General features: G+C 36.1%; 1 protein-coding gene across 3 annotated transcripts in view; it reads left to right on the plus strand.

The window, feature by feature from the left end:
- Positions 1-1,655: 1,655 nt before the first annotated feature.
- Positions 1,656-25,174, plus strand: part of ANGPT1 (angiopoietin 1) — a 184,369-nt gene continuing 160,850 nt past the window's right edge. Inside the window, exons 1-3 of one of the 3 annotated variants that reach the window (XM_083826437.1) lie at positions 1,656-1,943; positions 2,578-2,743; positions 4,225-4,487. In XM_083826437.1, coding sequence (XP_083682563.1) covers positions 4,458-4,487 — 30 coding nt within the window. In that variant the 5' untranslated portion in view covers positions 1,656-1,943; positions 2,578-2,743; positions 4,225-4,457. Of the gene's footprint in view, positions 1,944-2,577; positions 2,744-3,744; positions 4,488-25,174 lie in introns of those variants that run through there. The other 2 variants (XM_083826438.1, XM_083826436.1) reach the window with 2 other exon arrangements.

Here is a 25,174-nt window from a genome sequence, read left to right on the forward strand (position 1 = left end):
ACCTTTATCTGGTTGTTGAATTTCTATTTCTTTTGCCTTGTAATATTGATTACAATATTACAATTTTATATAGCTGCTAAATAAACAATGTGTATGAGACTTTGCATGGTCTGGGAAGGAAGCCTCTGGATCCATCCCTTCCCTGTTATACAAAAAGAAGAGTTCAGGAAATACAAAGCTAGTCATTGTGTTGGAGGAAGTGGTCTTAGGAAAATAAAGTAAACATATCCATGTTCCTATACTGTTTCTGGCTGAGTCACTGATTTTCTGTGCAATTCTGGACAAACCACTTGTATTATATCTATACTACATAATGAAACATCATGAAGAAATACCTACAGTGACTTTGACTTAATTGTGAGAATGTTTTTTTTTTCCTCACTTCATGGAATTTTTCAGGTTTTAAAAATTTGGGACAGGTCACACAGATCATGTGGGACTGTGATAATAAGCTTTTTACTTATCACTTGAGGTAGAAGACAACACACCATTGAAACTCTTGCGGCAAGACAGATTACTGTTGTTTTCATTATGTTTTGGTTTTGGAAAGAAAAAGGTAAATACCTCAGTAGGAATAGGGAATTTAATTAGAATAGGATAGGATAGAACAGAACAGAACAGAAAGTAACAACTCTTCTTATTTCTGAACCCCATTTTCCTTAAGTAAAATGGAGTTTCTTAGAAAATTACACTTTGGAATTAAGTGTCTGTAGACCTGGAAATAAGATTTTTTTTTTCCTGTATATATTACTGCGCTTTTATTCTTGTATTTTTACTGTGCATGCATGGGACCGTGAACGTGTCAGGGAGGAGTGTAAACTGAACTTCACCTGGCTGATTCAATATTCTTGTCTAAAAAGTCATAGAATCATAGATTCATAGGATGGTTTGGGTTGAAAAAGACCTTAAATATCACCTAATTCCAATGCCCATGCCATGGGCAGGGACACCTACCACTAGACCAGGTTGCTTAAAGCCCCATCCAACCTAGCCTTCAACGCTTCCAGGGATGGGGCATCCACAGCTTCTCTGGGCAACCTGTTCTGGTGCCTCACCACCCTCAAAATAAAGAATTTCTCCCTAACATTTATTCTAAACCTACCCTCTTTTAGTTTAAAGACATTATTTCTTGTTCTATCACTACATTCCCTGATAAAAAGTCCCTCCCCAAAAAGTCGTTTGATGTTGCTATATTTGATGGAGCAGCAAGCTGACCATGGTGCTCCCCTTTTCACAGGACTGGGAGCCTCTATATCTGTGCATCTAGGGACCCCAGTGGCTAGCTCAGGCTCTGGTACCAACAAGAGCAGCCCCAGAGCTTGCAGAGTTTCACTGTAGCCAACAGAGATGCTGCCATTTCAGCCATCACTCTGAGTCCTTGCAAAGATTCATGTGCATCCTGGCACGACTCACGAGTCCTATTCTCTGCCTCCCCTTCGGTCAGAAGATGTCTCAGATGCACTACTCCACAACACAGATGTGATCACAATTTAGTGAGGGGTCTTGTCTTTCTCTAGTAAGGAATATTTTTGTGCAGTGTACTGATCAGAGAGTCTCCAGCTTCTGCATAGCTCTGCCTCATGTCCCCTGTGATCCATCAATGTGAGGCCTGGGGCTGAGACTGAATCTGGTTATAAGAGGCAGGTGCTGGGGCAGGAAACTAATCAGGAGACAAAAGAGAAAATGCTAGAGATGCTTGATACCTACGTACTTCTTGAAAGTCCTTGTGGGTGCTGGCCCTCAGGAGAGGAGACAGAATGGGAAGAAAAGATTGCCTCAAGCCAGTAGGATGGGGCTATGCAGTAGCACTAAAGTGCTCCTGTTCTGAGAGCTTTTCTCACCAGGAAAATAGCAGGTGTATGTTTACAATCTGACTTTCCCATGTTTTCATGTGAATAAGTCTGTTTCCCAAATACCCTGCAGAAAGTGAATGTGGCACTTGTGTAAGTAGTAGCATTTTAAAATGTGAACTAAAATCTAGGAAGCCTTTTGTACACCCACCTTTGCTATTTCCCTTTTATCTGCTTTGAGGCCCTTCCATAAAGTCCTCTTTTCACTTTTAAAAATGCATGCGTTGTTACCACATTTGTAGTCTGGTATTTTTGCTGTTTCTTATAGGGAATAACTGTATTTATGCTAACCCTTCATCTTCATGTATGATCCTACAGTTTTCTGCCTGACTAAAGCTCTCTGATCTTACATGAGCAAATATCTCGCGATTACATTTCAAAATAATTGCACAAAAAGTGTAATAAGCCGCAGCAGAACTAGGTCTGGAGAAATGTGAGAAATGCTGTGTGAAAGCAAGAAAGCAAGGTATGCAAATTTGGTTTTCAGAGGCAGAAAAAGCACAAAGGTGGGCTGAACAGTTCAAAGATGGAAGGATATTCTGGTTATGTTAAAACCTACAGTAGCATTGGTGTTTTGACCTTTGCTTTTTATTCTTTCCTTTTTTTTTTTTTTTCTTTCTCTCTATTGGGCTCACAGACATTTTAAGGCAAGCTAAGACATTTTAATGTCTCTACATTATTATAGGAGATATTTCTTATTGGTTCAAATGCAGTGCTTTCTTTCCAGATGCGAGATGAAAAGCTTCCACCCCCAGGTTTGAGTAGGAATAGCTTTCTCAGGAGCAGGACAGATGCCTGGTTAAATATTCCAGGCAGTTACTTCAGAATGAATTTGGAGTTGTGATAAAGGTGACAACTGAATAAGCACTGAAGGTGCTTGCGCTTAGTAACAGGTAGGTTTCCTTACAGGTAAAAAAACATTTTTTTTTCTTTCTCTCTCTCTCTCTCTCTTTTTTTTTTTTTTTTTTTTTAGTTATGTGTTATTCCTATTTTCTACTTTCATCAGAAAAATTATGAAAAGTTTCCTGCACAGGTGTTGGTTGATATTTATATAGCAATAGCAAATACTAGAATGAAACACAGATCCAAATGTCTCTGAAGTTTAGGAATATTCTGTTTCTGTTTCTAATCTGTGCATTCTGGATTTGGCTATAGAAAACACCAGGGACATAATTTTTATATGAGATTGTGGTAACTGTTTAAGAAACTATCTTTTTTGAGGAAGTTGCCCCTGAGAAATTTTCTAAGTTTCTACATATCATGAGGGATCCCTGCAGAACCTATACAGACTTTCAGACTTTCAAGTCAGTAAAAGTGTTTTGCATGTGATAATTACATAGGGGTACAGCAGACAATCTGGAATAGCTCACCCTCCATAACTCGATGTTTAATAATTAGTTACTTTATTTCTGAAGCAAAATACAGAAAATTATAATCCTTCTGAAGTGCCATATCCCATTACTACTTGGTAGCCTTAATTTCATTCTATCCCGTATAATGTTCTCTGTAAATTCTGCTAAAGAAACACAATTGTCTTTAAAATGCAGCTAAAGTATGTGAGGGTTAAAAGTAACTTTTTTCCCATAAGTGTCATGCTCCTGACTTAGAATTCTTTAATGGATACTGAGCAGCACAGAACTGAAAGTATTTTTAATTTCAGTGCTTTGTATATTTACAGAGGGATTACAACAAACTTCTACACTTTATCTACATTTTAATAGGTCAGTGTGAACATATGAAGTGTATTAAGGTGGACTGCCTTACTTATTAAACTTATGTAAATTCGTCAAAAGCCCTTAGCAGTTGTATGCAATAGGGGCTGGAACGCCATGCATGATTGAGGTCATGCATCCAGCCAGTTTGTAAGACGATCCCTCTGCACTGAGCCATCAGCCATCCTTAGCATAGGGGCGCACTCATACACGCATTCCTGTCAAGTCATCTTGTGAAAGGCTGCTTGCTTCCAGCTTGGCTTGAATGTGCAACCTTAATAAAACTCACTGAAGTCTGAGAGAAAATAGCAGTTCTGCTGCAGATAGTGTAGGGGAAAGAGACTGGGATATGCATATGCAGCTGACTAAAGCAGGCTACATGCTGGACTGTAACAGAGAGGAAACAATAAATCTTAACTACTATGCAATAAATATTCCCAATTTTAACTAAGGAAACTATTCTCATAGTGAAATTTTTGAAAAAAGAAACAACTATTTATCCAAGCTTGATTATTAAAGTGCGCTTCTCCACTCCGTTTTCCAGAGACTTTAAGGGAAATTAAGAAAAAAAAAATAAAGAAAGGAAGAAAAAGTTTTTCTAAGAGTAGGAAAGGAAAGTAATAGTAACATGTCAGTTTTCCTTTCCTTTGCTTTCCTGGCAGCACTTCTTGCTCACATAGGCTGTAATACTCAGCGTCGGGGTCCAGAAGCCAGTGGGAGAAGATTTAACCGGATTCAGCATGGGCAGTGCACCTATACTTTCATTCTGCCAGAACAGGACGGGAACTGTCGTGAAAGCACGACAGACCAGTACAACACAAATGCTCTTCAGAGAGATGCTCCTCACGTGGAACAGGATTTCTCTTCCCAGAAACTGCAGCATCTGGAACATGTGATGGAAAATTATACACAGTGGCTGCAAAAAGTAAGTGTTTCTTTTTTCAGTTCTAACTAAATGGATATTTATTTATTTATTTATTTATTTATTTATTGGTGACGCTTATGCTGTTCATAGTTTTCATGAGTTTCTATAAGAAAGGAGTTTAATAAGGATTTAACTCATTCATGGCTGTGTAGGAGAGAAATCTCACAGCCAGAGTGTACTCTTCTAGTGGTATTGCTGTCAGGAGCAGAATTTTCTTCACATTACTGAAAGATGCAATTTCTTAAAGCTTTATCTCCAGAGACCATGTATGCTTTGTGAGCCAGTGTATACAAAAATATACCAGAGACTCTTAGGACAGAACTTACTAAGTAGTCTTATAAACTCTACTTACAGTTCACAGATTCAGAGCAGATGTCATGCAGGATACCTGCTACTCTGACAGCAAAAGTGTACATTTAAAAAAATCAGCATTCATAGACATTGTGTTAAGAATATCACTGCTCCTCCAGAAGTAAATCTCGTGATTATTTCACCCAGTTAATTGATGGAAGGAAAGAAAAAAAAAATAAAAATATGTAGGCATTCACACTTCTAAATCATCCCAATAAAACTTTTAAAATGTGTAGAGTACACTGGACTTGAAACAGCCTGTTTTAATTTGTGTGTGTTCTCTCTTAGAAAGGGAAAAATGGGGTGGAAGGTGGTGCAGTAAGTTAACAGAAGCAATTCTTTTTAAGAATTTGTGCCAACTTTCTAATAAACTTTCCAGTATTTTGTATATGAGATGAAATTCGGGCCAGAAAAGACTTAAATATTTAAATAGCTTTACTCGTGTGAGCAACCCCATTCACCCTAACAGGATTACTCACTTGAGTAAAATTACATACCCTGAAGGATATTGTCCATGCCTCAGTAATGGAAATGCCTTGGGATAGCTGACAAGTAAAAATAAATATATAAACGCCTTTGTGTCTTATTACTTGTAATATTCCTATTCTTATTCTGACATTTTGACCCGGCAAAACTTAGAATATTGAGCAACTGGTGATGCAGCTTGTCATGTAAGATGGCACAAGAATATTGCTGTATGCACCCATTTGATGGATAAATGATTTAACTGTAACACAAGTTCATACTAAGAATGAACATCAATGAAAAGCTAATGAATATTCTCCTGGGTTAGCTAAAAATTCATATTAGCATATTTATTGTTAATTATCTCAATTACAAGTTTGGGTTTGTTCAGACAGTATACGATATAGAAATATGTTAAAAAACATGAACAATCCTCTCCATCCCCCTAAGCCAACTAAAATCTTTAAAGAGAATTTGCTGATCTCTTGGTAAATTAATTGTGCTCTTTGCATATCTGGCTCTAGAGAGAAATGACTCTATCCAGTAAACATGTGACTATAAAACAAAATATAAGCAAGTATTTATTTTTTTCAGACTATTTTCCTCATTATTTAATATCTGGGTCTGGGGAATGTAAGGCTGGAAATGAGGGGACGTCTTTTGTAGAGGAAAACATTTTTTAAGAAATTATTTTACTGTACCTTGGGAGGCTGAGGCAAGTACTGAGAGAGGAAAATTGTTATCTGTTTATGTGTGCACATGATTTTGCTTGAACAAATTGCCTGCTGAATCATGCTTATGAGACTTCACTTATTCTGTGTTTGTCCACTAGAGACTGAACTAAGATCACTGTTTCACTGTGAACTGAACAAGAAGAAAAATGAGTCTCTGGAGTGTGTATGCCTGAGTTAGGGTTAGTCCTCTCACACTTTGGAGGGAAGTGATTGAACAGGTAGGAAGCTCAGTGAAATGGTTTTGTATTTGAGGACTGTTTTCTTTCGCAGTGATTGTAAAATGGGCTGTGGGCAAAACCACCCCTCCTCCTTCCCTCCCAGCCCCCAGCGCTCTGCTCCCAGGGTGTTATGTGAAGCCAGGCTTGTGCATGTACCCCCATGCACCAGCTTGCCCTGGAATGAAAGGACCTGTTTCTCTGTGTGACGGAGTACGGCTCACTCTGAACAAATGGGTCTGATGCAGCTCCATTATAGCATCTCTGAATACTGCATATGCTTTGTTGTTGTTGCCATTACAAAGCATCTCAGCCATAACTTGCTTCCTTTCAAAAGAAACATAATGTATTCATTTACACTTAAGCATTATGTAGATATCTTGCATCTCATTTTTATACTCTGTTTTAACTTCCCCCCAAAAAACTTTTTATATCAGATATAACTAGTGCTATACTAAGTAGTACCTTACAATGTACCTGCTATAAACAAGATAAAGAATAGTTAGTAGTTATAGGTCTGTGATTGGAAGTGAATAGTTATAATAAGAAACAATGTTTGTATTTCAGAATATGAGATATATTCTGACTTACAGAAAAGAACGATGTCTATTATGCTATAATTATGCTATATAATATATACAACTTTCATTAAAATTGTACATAAGCATTGTATGGCAGAGTGAATTACTTTCTTTACACAAATGCTAGCCTGCAGTATTTATTTAAAAAGTTTGTGAAAGCACAATTTGTTTAATAAACTGAATAGCATTTTAAGTTTAAATGGTTTTCCAGTATATCTAAACTAGCAGATTTATAGAAGCAAAATAAGTTTTGTTTGTTTTTTAAATAGACTCTTTCACCCTCAAAACCAAAAGTGCTTCTTTGATGACCTACTAGTTTGATTCTAGATAAAAGTGCACTTCCTTGGGGAGCTGATTACAGGCAATTAAGTCCCAGCCTTGTCCATTAACATTTGCATATCTGCAGTCAGTGTAACTGGGATTGGCTGGCAAACCAGGGACACAGCAAAATGCTCTGTGCAGAAACTGCTCGGAAGAAGATGACTCGGTAAACATTTTTAGAGATTTTCCTAGAACTGTTTATTTTAATACCGGATAACTTTCCCCATTGTTTAAGCTTGAGTTTCATTTCTGCAATATGTTTATACTAATAGATCAAAACAAACAGTTCATCACATTTTCTTTCTTGCAGTAACTGACTGGCACACGTGATACTGTTTGGTATTTAATTGCAGTGTCTAAGTATTGCCAAAGAGGAGTTACACAAAATGTTATCATCATGTCTTGCTCTGGAACTTTCTCTTAGCTTGGTGAACTTACAGTATCGATGAACTCGGTATACATGTACTATAGCTATATAGACGAGTGTCATACTTAGTCAAAATAATGTAAATTAATACAAAATTAATTAATGTAAATTAATACAAAAATAAGTGTATACTTAGTCAAAATAATGATAATAATTGCTATTGCCATAGAAAGTGAGCTTTACATGATCCACTCATTCATTTTTCTGATCCTTACCTAAACAGAATATCATAAATATTTCAAACAAATGCTTAATCGTTATATACTACAAGGGGCTAACACAGGCATACAACCTTGAGTTGAAAGTAAACCACAATTATTCTGATACACCAGTATCTAAACTTAGATTTCTTTTTGATTCTCTCTGCAAATATTGCTGACATTACAACACTTAATCAAAATAAAGAAGCTTCAGCTCACTTCTCTTGCCCTTCAAAGTGTCTATGCTGTCACCAGATATAAGGGAAGAAGTACAAAATGAAGAGTTGGATTCTGTCATTAAAGAAATAAATGATGAGCAGTTTTTCTGGGGTGTCTGTATCTCTTTCATAATTTCCTTTAAAGTTTATTCTTAACATATTTTTGAGAAATTATTTGTCCATGGCACCCTCTGTGCTCTCTGTGCTCTCTGTTGACTTGCATTTTGCAGAAATAACACTCACTTGGGTTTCAAATACCTATAAGGTAATTAGTTTTTGAGGGATACCAGTCACTGCACAGAAGAAACCAGCTTCTGGAAAGATTGTACACTCAGTGTGTGCTGTGGCTCTATTGAAAGTCTGCCCTCCTCTGTTGTCTTTGCCAGCAGGGCCTAGCACAGCAGGCTCACGTATGTGGAGTGGCTGAATTTTGCTTTGGAATTTAATTTGGTTTCCTGAAGTTGGGAAGATTGCATATGAGACACTCTTGATGTGAAGATGGAATAAATTGGAGTAGAGCTTGCCCCAGAGTGGCCAAGGTCTAAAAAGCTGTCATAATAAGCTATGGGGATAATCTATATTAATATAGATATGGAAGTGGCCATAATGAGCAGTGCAAAATTTTGTCACATTAAAAAAACAATATTGCCCAGTTAAAGTACAGCAAGAAACAGAAAAAAATGTCAATTTTATTAGTAGTTATGCTTAAGCGGGCATTTTGTAATGTAACATGTGACCTTGAAGTCTACATAATATTTGGATGTTAAGTGTAATCAAAAGAGATCCACGATGAGCTCCTGTTAATTTTCACAAATAAATCAGACCATCAGATTTGGAATCTGCTATTCATCTTGTATAAACGTTACTAACAGGACCACAGAAGAAATAGCTTTCCACTAAATCTTTAATTTTTCAAGGTAAGCCATGGCTAAAAGGAAACATTGAGAAATCATTATCCCAAACCGGCCACTAACCCTCTACCTGGGGTTCAGCTTGAATCTGGATTTCTTGTCTAGACCCAGAGGCTCTTAACTGTTCTAGGTGCTCCTTTTTGCCTTGAAGTCAATGAATTCTCAGATCCAAAGCAAAGCCTCATCCTAATGAGATTTAAAGTGTAACTTCCCACAAACAAGCTGTAGAACAAATGGAGGGATCCAAATTAGTGGGATTACTTAAATAGTATACACTACTCAATGAATAAGTATATGTAAAAACTAACCTTAACGATCAAGAATAAATTTATTGAAACAATCTAGCTCTGAGAAAATTCACATCTGAGTCTAAAAATAAAATTGCCTATTTACCTCCAAAAAAGTCTCATGACTGATAATATGCCCGCATTTCAAAAGTTTTTTAATGAAACTGCTGAAGTCCTCGGGACGTTCTAAGAAAGAGGCAAGACGTCAAACATGGAAATGCCTGAAAGCGTCACTTTACTGAGGGGTAATTTATCTGACATTTTTTTTTTTTAAGAGGTAGAAGAATCAGAGAAGTAGACTGAAGGCCAGTGGCATATGTTGCCCCATTTGGTAGCAAATGACTTAAAAAATATTTCCCGTGCTTGGGCAGAAGGCTTTATCATAATGTGCAGTAGAACCTGACTGTGTTTATTTTCAGTGATGACTGCTGTAATTAGGAACTTTTTGGTAACAATAAAATATTACATTTATTAGTCATCAGAACTGTGCAACCAATGTGCCCAGTGGGAGATCTCATTTGGAACACTGAGAGCTTTCCTAAATGAAGCTGATGTAAAGCCAATGGCGTGTCATTTCAAGGGTGCTGAGAACTCATTGTTCCCATTCCCTTCTGTGGTTTGGAAGCTGTCTCTACTTCAAAGTGTCGGGTGCCTTGGAAAAAAGGCCCATGTGGGAAAAGTGTAGGGCTGGGTATTTTAGGCCTGGATCATCCCACCCAAACTTCTGGCCAAAGCCCAGAGATAACTAAGATAGTTTTTTCTTTGCTGTGGGGAATCTCTCAGCTCTGTGTCAAGAGACAGTAGCAGGCCCAGAGGAAGAGCCAGCCATCTGAACCATCCCGTGGAAGTCCCTGCTCCTCTTCATGGACTCCAGGGAAATCCTGAGCAGCTCACTTCCTGATTTAAATACCTCAGTTAAGTGGGATAGATTTAAGCTTTACTCCCTGTCCATAGCTGTAGCATAGACTTCCCCTGTGGCTGCAAGGAAATCATAAACTTTAAGTATTTCTGTTTCCCTTTTCTAACAGAGATATTGTAGTACTACTCAATTTCACAAGGCTGCTGGGAGGCTTAATATATTTTTTTGCGTGTTGCTTTTGGAGTCATTCTGGCGGAAGGCATTTTGTGCTATTAACAGTTTATGTACGATAATAATACAGTGTTTAGAGAAAGTGATGTGAGATCAGAAACTCTTTTGAAAGGAAATCTATTTTAAAATGTGTAACTAAAATAGTTAAAAAGTAGGCAAATGCAGTGAATATGATTCTGTAATATTGAGTATGTTTTTTAGATTACAGTTGAGTAAATGGCTTATAGCTGAGACAGCTATATTCTATTCTGTATTAGCTATGTTCTGCTAATTGTGGGAAAGGTTCTCATTCTTACAGTATTCTTAAACCCACTCCAGCAGCTGCAGTTCCATCCTGTTTCATCTAAGGTTGATATAGGACTTCAGCTCAGTCTTGCACAGATTTTGAGGAAGACTATTGAGGAATGGATAGTTTTTCAGACCTATTGCTACCAGAAATTTTGAATAAAGTTGTCATTATCAAAACTGGGCTTGCCTGTATGATTTATTGCAGACAAATCCTGAATGGTGAAGATAATTGGCAACCTGTTTGTATTCATTTCAATTTACAACGCAGCTTAGTTCAGTCTTCTCTGCATTTGCTGTGAGTTGCAAACAAGGAAGAACTAATAAATGAGGACCTTCTAGAACCACTGTCATGGTTTTCGCTGTGCTGTGAACCTCATCTTCAGCACCAGAAACCCAAGTGTCTTGAATAAACAGCTCTGGTTAAAGTCTTCCCAGTAGCATAAGGATTTCCTCTCGTTAAAGTGTTGAAGTTTGATCAGGAAAAGGAAATTGAAATAGTATCATATTTCATAGGAAGAGTTCTTTTTCTTATGAAACAAGCTGTACTTTAACACAGGGTTATTGTGTAACCGCATGTGCATATTTTAGACAGTGTTATGAAACACCACTGTGGTGAATACTCAGTTGGAAGGGTAACTTAGAAATGTCATAAATTGCTGCACGTCTACACTACATTCTCATTAAAGTTTGTGCGCAAAGATCAAGCTTTGCTATTTATTACCTTAGTTGAGAATCATGTTAATCTCAAATAATTTAAGTCACTCCTACATTGGGATAAGAAGCCTGCCCAGGGACTTGCACCAGTATAATTAACCCTTTTTAAAACTGATGCAAGTTAAACTAGTACAACTTTCTTGTCTAAATATGACCTAATAGTGGGGCTCTGCTAAATATTGTACAAACATATGGGCATAGACATTCAAAGCATGACAGATATGGGGTCAGCTGGAAAGATGCCCAAGTTACATTACCATGCATTTAAAAAATGATTTGCTTTTGGGATTAAAACAAATCAAACCAAAGAAAAATGAGTTAAGATAATTTTACAATCCCTCTGAGGAAGTCATATAGGAAATCAGCATTCTATTAGACATTGTAGCTACATGAATAAAGTAAGTTTCTTATACCTCCTTAACTCACTTCTAGCAGCAGAAATGAAAAGGAAAGAAAAAAAAAAAGAAAAAAAAGAGAGAGAGAGAGAGAAATCTACTAAGAAAAGTGGGAACAATTAGAACTATGATAGTTTTATAGTGGAATACATATGTCTTTAGTAAGATATTTTAAAGGTCTGCCATATGGTAGCACACAGACTAGTCATATGATCTGTTACTATTCCCTTCTAAAACAAGAGAGAAATAAACTTGAAAGTGTGGATGCAATTTTACTTGCAGTTGGAAAATCTGAGTTGAAGCTCCATCAGTAAAAAGTCCTGACCCCAAATTGTGTAAGAATCTGAAGAAGTTCTTTGCCTTGGACACCTCTCCCTGGTGCCTGAGTCTGTGCATATGTGCACCCATGCATATATACATATGCATGCATTTGATTTTTGGAGTGAGTGTTGTTAAGGTACACAAAAATCCTTTTCTAAGTATCGTGGCTTAAATCCATTTCTACATTTTATACACATTTACCTGCTGTTGGAGGTTTTGTTTTAAAACAACCTTCACAGCCATAATTTGTTTGTCTTAAAGAGGAAAACATTACTTTTTATATCATTTATAGTTTGGGCCATTGCTAAATACCTACTTCAGATACCGCCTGGAACTGACCTGTAGGTTCAAAACAAACAAACAAACAAAACAACACACACACACACATACACACACACAAATAATAGAAGGGTTGCTAGCAAGATAAAACCTTGTGTATTATTCATGAATTAATTCTGTGTGAACGAGCCCTCATACTATGTTGCTTGTAAGTTATGTGTGCATTTGACACTGTCCTTTTGAAATTACATATGAAGCAAGAATTTTCATATATTCTGAAAAAAATATCGGATCCAAATACTGCCCATCCCGTATACATTTCTGTCCTTACGTGTTCACTGCAAGACAAACCTAGTTGTGCTTTGTGCCTTTGCAAATCAAAGCTGTGCATGGCATCTGCTTCTTTAACAGGACTTGGCATAACTATACAGTTCTAATTTTTCCTCATGTCTTCTGGGAATTTTTATTTATCAGAATAAATTCTTGCCATTTGACATGTTTTGTCTAGTTGTCTTGTTGCAAATCGTGTACCAGGCTTTCCTTTTGCAATAAGAATGTGTGAGGACAACCAAAATCCACTTGTTCCAGTCTGCAGAACAAGTTCAACCAAGATCCACTTGTTCCAGTTAGCAGACCCTGTTCATCCCAAGGATTTGGGTTCTGGCATGCTTTCTTCTCTCTCTAGACCAACGAGGTGGATGGGGGTTGAGAGATTACCCTAGAGATAGGATAAGCTCTAAGTATCCCTGCCAGGAAATGAAGGCAAGACTAGAGAGGTATGGGAGAACTGGAGATTTGGAGCAGATGACCTTAAAAGGTAATTTCTCTCTTTTTAACAACACAGCTCTTTTCACACTGCAGCACAAATGATCAAATTGGTGCTAATCATTTTTGAATCTAAAATCTATTTCTGCTGCAGGCCAATAATACCAGACTGATCCTGCCTACTTTTACAACCAAATTTCCTTTAAAGGCTATCTGTTTGGCAGAGGATTTTCTTGAAAGATAGTACCTATGTTATGAAAATTCTGCCTTAGGGATCACATCATTTTGGAGGCCAGGCTTTTAGTTTCCACCTCCTGGAGGTTTTACAGACAAAAGCACTGGCATAATTTGGGTGCACCTGCCCCCTATTTTAAATGTTACAACAAACTTTCAGCCATTCTTAAAGACTTTCCAGCCTTCAGAATTATTTTCTTACTTTCTGACTGTGGGTAAAAATAAATAAATAAATAAATAAATAAATAAATTCTCAATGTGTAAATTTACTATTTTGAGATATAGTTTAACATTTGACCTTTTTATACACTCCAAATCCTTAGAATACATTTTAAATATGCACACAAATCAAAGCATAAGTCCTAATACAACCTCCAAAGAAGATTTTACGTCTATCTGTGTGGTAATGGTAGGCTTGCCTGCCCTTTGGTTCATATTATTTATGGATGTTTTAAAGTTGTCAGATGATGTTTATAAAAGTTTATTTTTCTTTCTGAATCTTGTCTGCAAATATGGTCTTGCATAATGCAGATTTAGGGGAAAATAGTGTTTTAAATGTTGATCTTGTAATTTTTCTGAGCATTGAATTGAATGAATTTTCAGCTTGGATTAAACCACCTATAGCTCTACTTAAATGTGCTGATTTTCACTTTCTTACATTCATCTTCAAATAGCTTTAGCAATAACCATCTTCTGGGAGTTTCAGTTTTCATGCAAAAGTCTTTTGTAGGAAAGAGAACAGTATTAAATATACTCCCCTTTTAAAAAATTCTCTCATCAGCTCAGTACGTGGGTAACAGAGAGGGTGAATAATATGGTTATTCACATGCTTTTCTCTTTTCTGTTCTGAGTCATGTATTTGTGTGCAGGAGGAAAAGGATTTTCAGATAATTATCTTCTCAAAAACTAATATTTTCTGTGGAAAATCTATTTAGAGATGGTCTGATAGTTCTGAAATCTCATAGAAACACTTTATATAACACCTGATCCTCTGAAGTCTCCTCCAACACCAGAGAACTCAATGAAGACTGCTAGAGCATTTGAAAATTGGGCATTCATATGTAGATAAAAGTAGCCAAAGTGAGGATTTAGGATCACTGCCATTAAGTACTGAGTATATTTATATGCGTCATAGTTAAATATTTACCCTCTACAGTCTTAATTCATCAGGAAATTCCTGTGGCCTTCTAGGCCACATCAGTAAGTCAACACAGTAATGGGCAGCCCCCAAACCATGATGCCTTTGGTGCTGTGCCTGGAATGCTGAGGATCTGCTTAAAGGGAGAATTGCTCAAAATGACTTAATCTCTTCCTGAATGAACTATTTCCCTTTGTTCCTTGGCTAAGACTTCATACTTCACTGTGTGTGTGACTTACAATAGTAGAGAGTAACGGTTAAGGTCCACCTATCTTTCCTGCATCACTTCTATCCTGTTAATGGGAAAGGCCATCAATGCTCAGTTAGAAAGTTTTTGTGTTACTATTTTTGTAACGAGGAGATACAGACTGCACAATTCTTTATCACTATAGCCTGTTAACTTCAGAAGTGATGATTAAGGTTGTTTCTCTTCACATTTTTCTTGAATGATCCAGTTCAGTCTCTTGGCTTTTCCAAGAATTCCAGCTCAGGCCTTAAATGTCCTTCTGTATATTCCTCTGACATCATTTACCTCCATGACATTAGTATAACTCAACTATGTTGCCCCCTGGCTTCATGTCGTTTCCTTAAGAATTATTTTTACCTGTTACAGGTACAGGACTTCTATGCAGGGAAGCTGACATCATTTATCTTCTTATATAGGGAGTAATACTGCACAAGATGGCTTTGCCAAGCACTAGAAAGTTAGCATTTAAGGTGAAGGATTATTACAGCAAAATAAATTCAATAATCATTGGTAAAAGATAATTTTTTATAGTTTGATCTGCTTGATGAAGCACTGTGCCAGTCACTGTACAAAGTTCTATTACATGACTCTGCACCCAAGAGGTATTCCGTTGAATGAGTTGATTTCAGATCCTCAGAAACTGAGTCTTGCTGAGAAAGCTGGCTTTGTTTCACATTCCACCAATATGGAGCCAGTGCATTAGTTAAACCTCTGCCTCTCGCCCCACTAGCAAAATTCTTGCATCTCATTGCCTATGTATGTAGTCCTCTCTAAAGACAAAATATAATGCTTGGGTAAATCACGTAAAATATATGTGATGAGTTTGTGGGTCAGGTAATCTGTAAATGAAATACAAATATATACAGTTTTTTTAATTGCTTTTTTATGGCTTTGAATGCCATAAAATATTTATGGCACAGGTAACTCCCAAAGAATGGAAAAAGAACTTGTAACCATTGACTATTATATCAGGGAAAGTGTAAAGGACCTGGACCATCAGGTATCAGTTACAGAAAGATGGCAGGAGTTAACTTTCCAAAAGATTGTGAGGGATATAGAGGAGATGGGAGTTGGGGATGACACTTCAGAACAAGAAGCCTGCATATTTGAAGTTGATAGAGGGATTCTTTAGAATACTGACAGAAAGAGTGAAGGTTGCTGTTGTAATCCATAAATTTCTGTGCTGCCCAAGGTAAAAAACATGTCAATAAAACATACACAATAGGATAACTTGTCCTGAAGTGACAGAAAAGTCTGAAAAATTGCACTGGTGTACAGCATGTTTAGTAAAATGCTTTGAAGCAATGCAGCTCTAAACTATTTACTGGCTGCATGACCCCGTAAAGATCATAATACTATATACTAATACTAATACTATTTAATAATATTATATCAGATACTATATATTTCAGGAGTAATATAGTTGGATTAAGAAATAAATCATCATAGTTGTGGAAGATTTTATTTTAAATAAAACTTTTTCTTTTTTTTTTTTTAATACTAGAAAATATATCCTTTTAAACTTAAGAATACAAGAGCAAGAAGAGGTGGCAAGGGAGATGTTCAGCAGCAAGTTTTAATAAGGAAACTGTGAAGTCTCCGAGTTTTGCTGGTTATTAAGATATCTGAAATGCTAACTACCCCAGGCTGAAATGCTAAGTAGAAGCAGAATGCCATTTGTGACCGGGCGTATGGTCACCAACATGTTACTCTCATGACAATTCTTTCACTACCATCAATGAGAGTTTCAGAGGTGATGTTTGCATTTGATGCATGTATTTGACCACTAGGTGAAAAAAAAAAAACAATTTACTAACATCAAGCAAGTACCTCAGAGAGTTTGTATGAGCTAGAGTGCAGAAATACTAGAAAAGCATTTGCCCAGGCATGTCAACTATAGATTTTGGCAAGATCTAAGGACTCAATCCTGAAAGCATGTTTTGAGTTGATGGTACTCTTTCCACAAAAAGTTTTTTACCCCATTAAATAAATTTATACAATTTCACTGTTGGGGAGTGTTATCACAAACATTTAGTTACGTTTCAGTAATGCTGAACTTCAACAGAAGGTAGAACTGAGTGGGAATTGCTCTGTTACTCTACACCAGCACACGTGTTTTATGCTTTTGAATAAGTAGATGAAGATGGAAATTCCAGAGACTTCATAGAGTAGCCTTCGTATAGAGAACAATGTCACCATAATTCAATGCATCAAAAAGAGGAATTATAGTTCCTGCACAGTTCACATAGGGAATCGTATGATCTTAGATATCTATTTTTTGTCAATGAAAGATTACCATGACAGCACATGCTGTACAGGCCACCGATAAGTCTTAAAAACATTATTAAAGTATACTTGTTATTTATACAGGGAATTAATAAACTTTGTATTTAAGTGTTTGTGCAATGTATTTACATATTGACTTTTGAAGTGCAATGGATGGACCAACACTAAAAGGAATTATAAAATTTAACACAGAAATAACAAAGATTTTTCTGTAATTTGGGTTCTTAGAGCTAGGATGCTTGATTATATTTCTTTAATGCTAAACCAACAAGCCAAAAAAAAAGCACCATTTGTTACCTTCTACCACAGTGCCTTGCAGTGCTCCCTGCAAAAAAACTGTACTATGGGTTGTAGAAACAACAACAACTAAAATGTTTCTTGATCCAGTATTAAAAAAGAAAAAGAAAAAGAAAAGAAAAAGAAAAAGAAAAAGAAAAAGAAAAAGAAAAAGAAAAAGAAAAAGAAAAAGAAAAAGAAAAAGAAAAAGAAAAAGAAAAAGAAAAAGAAAAAGAAAAAGAAAAAGAAAAAGAAAAAGAAAAAGAAAAAGAAAAAGAAAAAGAAAAAGAAAAAGAAAAAGAAAAAGAAAAAGAAAAAAAGAAAAAGAAAAAGAAAAAAGAAAACAACTTAGCACTCTTACACATCTTCAAAACATTTAGTTATTTGACCACTGACCCCATGGGGTATTTCCTAGAAGCAGAATTGAGCAAGACTGAAATTGTCACACTGTTTTGGGCATGAAGATATGCCATGGACTCTTGATGTGTAAAATATGAACCAAAGCGTTACATCTTTTCCTTTTTCATGCATTTTTAAAGACTACTTCAATATTTTCATTCATTATTTCACTACCAAGATCACAGAAATCTCCTGAAATTACCACTGAAATTTTTTGATTCACTGACACTAGAATTAGCATTGGTTCTTTTTTTCTGGGCTGTAACTCAGTATGATGGAACACTGGAAATGTGTTTTAGGGTAAATTTTCCATTTGTATTCTTCTTAATTTTCAAGCTGACTGCCCTCAATGTTAGTTAGGTCAGTGTGGTTTTAAATGCTGTCATGTTTTCACTTCCATAGTAAAATCATTCTGAAAGGCTATAAGCAAGTTGCAGCAAGATTATTTTTAGAATATTACTCATAATGCAATACAAGCTTTATATTGTGAGGCAGCTCCACATTCTAAGTCAGAATTGCTTGGTGATTTTTCTAACAGAGTAGATATTAATTTTGTTTTTTCTTCCATTAGGCTTAGTCTGGTATTGCTATCACGTGTTTTCCAGGTGTTGCTACCATGAGCCCCTTACCAAAAAGTATGACTAGAAAAAACAATATCCTATGGGAACCTAAACCCAAAGGAGGTTTTCAACACATTCCACAAAATAAAGCCATTATCATTAAATAGTCTCAAGAGGACTACAAACTTGGAAAAAATGGTCTCTTGACTCTCACCCGGAGTGTGATGTTAATGAGTTCCTGAGTAGCTTGGCCTAATGCTGCTCAGAGTGAATCAGTGGTAAAGTGTGAGCTCGATTCTTGTCCAGGAAAGGGCATTTCCCAACCTCAGGTCCACCCAGCTGAAGCTGATTCCTTGCCCCTTCCTCCCCACAGAGCTTCCAGGGGCAGCAGAAGTTCTGGGTCCACTTCTTGGTGCAGGCTCTCAGGAGCCAAGTACTTCAACACATCTCTGCCTTTTTGTTCTTAATGGTAAGGGACAGACCTCAGTTCTGTCCAGACAAGATTTCTTGGCAGAACAGGAAATTCCCAGAGGGCCAGGAGGAATTTTAAAGGGCTGGAGGGGTATGTTGCAAAATGCTAGCCTGGCACCCATGGAGACTGAAATCTGTTATTTATAGAAGAGCAGAGGCAGAAAACAGATGGTGTACTGCCTCACAATATGCTGTACAATCCCTGCATTGTGTCAGCATAAGTTTGTGGGGTACCACATCAAGGACAGAGATGATAGTACAGTCTCTATTCCTAGCCACTTCTTCCCTTCACATGCCTAGAAAGATACCAGGTAATGCCACATGCAATGACATTTTGTAACACACACACACACACACACACACAAAAATAACAAAAAACAAAAACAAAAACAAAAAACACACTTTTAGAAAGACCTGGAACAACAGTGTAAATCAGAAATAGTGTCAATGGTATCAGTGGAACAATGCCAATGTCAATCTGCTGCAGCTGAAAGAAGGCTCAAGCCCAGTCCATGAGAAGCAGACAAACTTCAAAAACAATTTTTTTGTTGCTCATTTGAGGACAGGATTGTGTGTACAGGCTTTATTATGTGCAAAGTCTTCTCTCAGCACTACCCAGGCCTGAAAGTGGGATGCACATGCCATGAGAACAATTTAATAATGATATTTTGAGCATTTCCATTTTTGTTCATATCAAAAAGAACACAACTGCAACTTTGCCTGTAAGATTTTTTCTGTATTGCTCTTTCCAGTCCCCCAAAACACCAAAAAAGAAGGAAGATTTCCGTTGAAAAGGAAAGCCTGAAACTGATGTGGAAGACTATTTGAATTTAAACCTAGTTTTGGTTTCTATGTGGCCTGTATTTTCAGGGGCCATTTGAGTTTTTATGGTTTCTTATGCTGAAGCCAGACAGAAAATGTATTGGTTTATTTTATAATTAAAATAGTAAAATCCTTTTTGTTGAAGTTTTTAGCAGATTATTTGGGCATTTCTTTGAGATAGAATTGCTTCATGGCAGAGGTAGTCTAGTTAGAAACCTTTTAATTGGAAGGCTTGAAACCTCAGGTAAAGGTAGCAACGTGTTAGAAGGCAATATACCCAAATCAAAATTTTGTAGTTTTCAGACAAAAGGTTAGAATTCTTGACCGAGTAATGTCATCTGACTTGCTTTTATCTATGTATTTATATATAAATTAATCTTCCTTTTATTAAAAAAAAAAAAAAAAAAAAAAAGCTTTTTCATAAACTGAAGGAAATGTCACTGGAAAACATTTTCCTTCTGATAGAGTATCAGCAGACTGCTACAAAGTGGTTGCTTTAGCACAGACTTAAGTGAAAGTAGAATGAAGTTCCAGTATTATCTTGGGATATGAAGGAGAAGCCTAAATGTAATATCTATGTCCAGGCACAGCTAAAATGTTAGAAAAGGGATGCACTGTATTGGTGTTCTCCTGTTTATCTGGAAACAGTTGCTTCTGCAGTTCCTTTTTCTGTGTGTGTCTGTGTCTGTGTCTGTGTCTGTGTGTGTGTGTGTGTGTGTGAAGAAGATAGAGAGAATATGCATGTGGAATGTTGTTGATATAGAAAAGATTATGCAAACTGTTCCCACTGAACTAGAGACATCTGAGTTCAAAGAGAACTGTTTGTAACTTTTCTTCTACTGCCCTGGTTTTTGGTTTAATTAAGAAAAATATTTTTAGCTGGCTAATTTAGCTCATGCTAAAGGACAAAAAAAAAAAAGGAAAAAAAAAAGAAAAAAAAAGCAATGTCAAACTGCTTAAGAGAAAGTTCCTATAATTCTGTGGTGGAACAAACAAGTAGATCCGTATTGAAGGTATGGTAATAGTGCCTTGATTCATGTGTAGTAACATACATGAAATGCCTATCTGGATGTCACAGAGATGATCAGAAAGCTAGGAGCTCTTTTCTTCTGAACTCAAAGGAGCATGCTTGTCTTGGCTGATAGGGGTATTTGTCATCCTTCTGGCATCTTCTGATGATGGTGCCTATTAATACTGTATGCCCGTCACCAAGCCCAAGTACTTTTGTGTTTCTATGCTGCAACTTGATTACAAAAAAAGCTTACTGTGCAGGTGATGAGATAAATTTTTAAAAATGAGAAGAACCACTTGAGTAGTGGAGTGTTCCTCTGCATTAATTCTCTCTCTTCTTTCTAGAATTTTTAAATTTCTTATGTTTTTCTGCTTGTGTTATCTTTGCTAACAAATGATGAAATTCAGATATCTGTGATTCTTTCATATTGTGCTTTTTTGCAAAGTGATTGTTTATTAAAGATGTTCATTACAAACAAAATTTGACTGTTAACATCTTCCTCTGGGATTTCTTTTGTATACATAATAAAATAGTATGCCCAATCCTTAAATCCAAAAGTTGTGTTGTATTCCTATCTCTAAGCAAGTAATGAAGGTTTTTGATAGTTATTTTAATTTCATATAACAGATAAAAAATAAAATAAAATTAAAACACTTGTCCTTCACTATTCATCACAACTGAATAATATAGATTAAACAAAACATGTAATGGAGCAGGAACACATAGGTTGTTAACACAGGTGAAATGCAATTACAATAAATATTTCAAGGACTTTTTGCTTGGAACGAAGTTTACCAAGTTACTGACAAACTTGATTAGAAATTGTTAACATAATGATTATGTTTCAAATTATGAACAACAGTTTACTTATGTTTTCTGATGTATATATAAAGCATATACAATGAAATTTGAGCTATAGTGATGTCAAAGGCAGAACTTCAAGCAATTTCAGTGGAGTCAGAGCCTCATTTCAAACACTGCTGATTTCGTTTCTGGCATTATGAAAGAAGTGGTGTTCAGGACATATGTTCAGTGCATTTATCTATAATAACTCTCTTTACTATTGATGGAGACTCCATGCTTTCTTTAAAGTCTTGCATTCATTTCTTAAACAATGGCAACAAATGTCCTTACTTCTATAGCCTGTATTCAACATGTCTTACAGACATCAGTGAAAAAAAAAAAAAAAAAAAAAAAAGCTTCACAGCAATCAGAAGTTTTGGTGATGGCATTCATTTTGTTTTCATTATCTACTGGAAAATCCAAAATGCACAAAAGGTATTTCTGATACTTGAGAAATCCAAGTATAGCCAACAATAAAACTAAGTGAGTAGAATGGTTTTGATATAAATCAGCAAGGCATCTGGATGCTCGTGGTCACCAATACCTCATTCAACAAAAAAAAAAAAAAATTGTTTTCAAAACCTGTGTTTCAGGGTGCCAAACTAGAGGTCTCATTGCTGAGAGTTGCAGCTTTTCAAATAACAAAAAGAAAACACATTGAAACAAAATTTAAACCATGTTGTAGAAACATAGAAAACAGGTTTTTCATCCAGAGGTGCTGCTTTGAGCAGTGAAACCATGAGTTTAGTTAGCTCTTGTGCAAACCAAAACAAATTTTTGGGGTGCTCAAACTTAAATATTTTTTTCTTATTTGGGGGTATAATGTCCTCAGTCTTCTTATCCATTATGCTAATATAAAAATGTTGGTGGGTAGCTACTGCTGTTATATGGAAGACTTCCTGTATAGCTGGTTCCTAGTTGTTCTTGCCTCGTTTGCTATGATCTGCCTGGACAAATTTACCCACCTCACCTGAATGAAAACCAGGCCAGCCAGAACTATTGTGTTCATGCACACCGATTAATTTTCTCACTCAATTTTCAAGGCCTTTTTTTTTCTTTTTCTTTTTTTTTTTCTTTCTTTCTTAAGAAACAATCCCTTGTCACAAGATCTGATTGATTCTATGATTCTACGACCTGACGTGCAGAGGGGTGGTCATACTGTGGAGCAGTTTATCCTCAGCACCATTCATGTAAAAGCCAAACAGTTTGACATCAACTTCTGTAAGCCAAATGAAGAGAGCCATTTCCTCATCTTAGCAAGTAAAAACCTTTCTTGAACTGAAAAAAAAAATAAAAAATTGCTGTGTTACAGTCCGTTGCTTCCCATTAGTGTAGAAAAGATATGGAAACCTATCTAACAGCATTAACTCCTAAGTTTTTAACATGGAAAGTAAAAATATGAAAATTGTTGAAAATGCCTTAAAATGTCCTCTACAATTTATTAGCAACAATATCACTCCCCCATTGGGGTTAAATGTGATCACAGGTAAAATATAGAACATGTGCTGCCTTACATGAGTCATACTAAGAACTTATCCAAATGATTGAAGAAATGTATAGACCCAGTATTGTTTGACATAAAGAATGTACATTACATCTCTTTGTTTAATCACCAATAGGAAAATCACACAGTTTTGCTGTAGTTTTGAAGCACTTTATAATTTGTTTTCCTTTTAATATATGTTCTTTGAGGTTTAGAACTATTTTAAGAGCATCATGTGCATTCAGAACATGTATGTTAGGTGAAAAATGTGGTGGATGTTCAGTGTTGTTGAAAATCTGTATGTAGATTAAATTTTCAAAGATGGGTAGCAATCAGAGCACACAAATTGCTATGCTCATCTCTTAGGAGCTTCAAAATCAACTTCTTTTGAAGATTAGACCTGTAAGATAGCATGTATGGTAGTCTTGAGATTGATAAGTCAAGAAAGGCAACAGAGTTCCACATTGTTATCCAGCATGTAAATTATAGAATTTTCCATCATTGTTTTGGTTGGTTGTTTTTGTTTGTTTATTTTGTTTTTTTTTTGCTTTGCTTCTAATCTTTATAAGGGCAAAAGCAGACATTTATCAGGACCTTTGAACTCTCTACTAGCCTGGAATTTGTGAATGAATCTGTTATATATGTGCCTAAGGTAAATTTAATTCATACATATGTGTATGCTCAGCTAATACCTTGGTCTATTTACTTTTGGGATACATTTGCTTTGACTGCAGTAGGCCATGCACTTCCATGTCCCAGGCTGTCCTGGAGACCTGCAGCAGAGTTGAAGGACAGGAACAGGCACTGGTCTGCTGCAGGCTTTTGGGAAGTTGCCTCCTTCCAGTACATATCCCATCAATAGAGTTGCTTCCACGTTTTACACTGGCAAGCTGAAAGCAAAACTTGAACTGATGAGTAAGATTAATTTTCACTGTAAAAGTCACCAAAAGGATCCAATTTAGATCAAGTTTGTGGTAGCAGAGCTCTAGCAGAGGTAGTGGAATAATAGCAGAGATGAACTTGTTGTATAATGGTTACAAAATATGAATATTTTCAAAAGGGATTTGTCTCTAGGCAGAGCTTTGGGCCAAATTCCTCAATGTTCTTCTTGTGTTGCTTCATTGAGATTTTTTATTTTGGTTCCCAAGCAAAACATCATTCACTGCAGAACAAATAACTATGACAATATGGGTATCTAACTGATATTTTATGAGTAAAACTGATGTTGCTGCATATTTGTCCACAGATTGTGTAGTTTTCAGATACATAAAGAACAGGATTGGGCTTTTCTATACAACTACTATGTGCATATTTCCAAATTTAACACATTTACTATACCGTATACAATTTTAGTTGTCTCTTCATATGTTTCCATGTGGTTTCTACTGTAGGTCTTTGAAAGCTATGTTCATATAAATATTTAGAATAGCATACTTTTGTTTGATTTACAGTTTTTTCCCAGTGTCTTCTAGTTTGGAAAAGCCAGCTTGTTATGTCAAGCTGCTGTTATCTCTATTACAGAGCATGTGAAGAAATTAACTATTAAAAACACATAAGCTCAAACAATAAATTGGTATACATGTAAGAAACATCAGCAGGACAGACACTATACAAATGCTGAGTAGGAAGCACATTAAATTTTCTGTAGGAAGAAGGAAAGATAAGAAAATTCCAAGTAACAATGTTATTATGCCTGAAAAATATGGCTCTGAGCAGATTCTTGATTAAATTGCCACTAACTTCAATGCATGTTTGTTTTCCATTTTGCTTCTACTTATGTTTTGCATTTGTTGCCCATAGCCATCATAGCCAGATGCATGGTTCTTTCTTTGGACGATACCCATAAGGACTTAAATGAAGGCAGCTAGAAAATTCCTTATGAAGGCATTCAAAGATATTTATGTTGCCTGGTATTAGGGACTATGGTGAGAATTGAGACTGTGGTTGTGAATACAGTCTGAACTAATAATCATTACTAGCACAGGAGATTTTGATAGTTACTACAGAGGAGCTTTTGTATGATGGTAGTCTAAATTCTGGTGAGGCCTACTTTTCTTTCAGAGACTCACCATGCTAGGCAGGGTCTGAAAAAGTGAGTTTCCTCTTATTTCAACACCAAGGAGGCTGTGGAATACTTTAGCTTCATTTAGTATAAGAAAATTTTTCATATACATATAAACCTTTTTACCTTCCAATTATGATCCAGAAATACCTAAACTGTGTTAATTGTGCATACTATTTGGTAATCAGATGAAGAAAGGATTATGTCGCATCCAGGAATTCATGAGTGCTCGAGCAGAAGAATATTGAATGAGAATCTAAACATTTGCAATTTCAAATAACAGACTATATAT

This window comes from Anser anser, assembly GCF_964211835.1.
Source record: "Anser anser genome assembly, chromosome: 2".
Lineage (NCBI taxonomy): Eukaryota > Metazoa > Chordata > Aves > Anseriformes > Anatidae > Anser > Anser anser.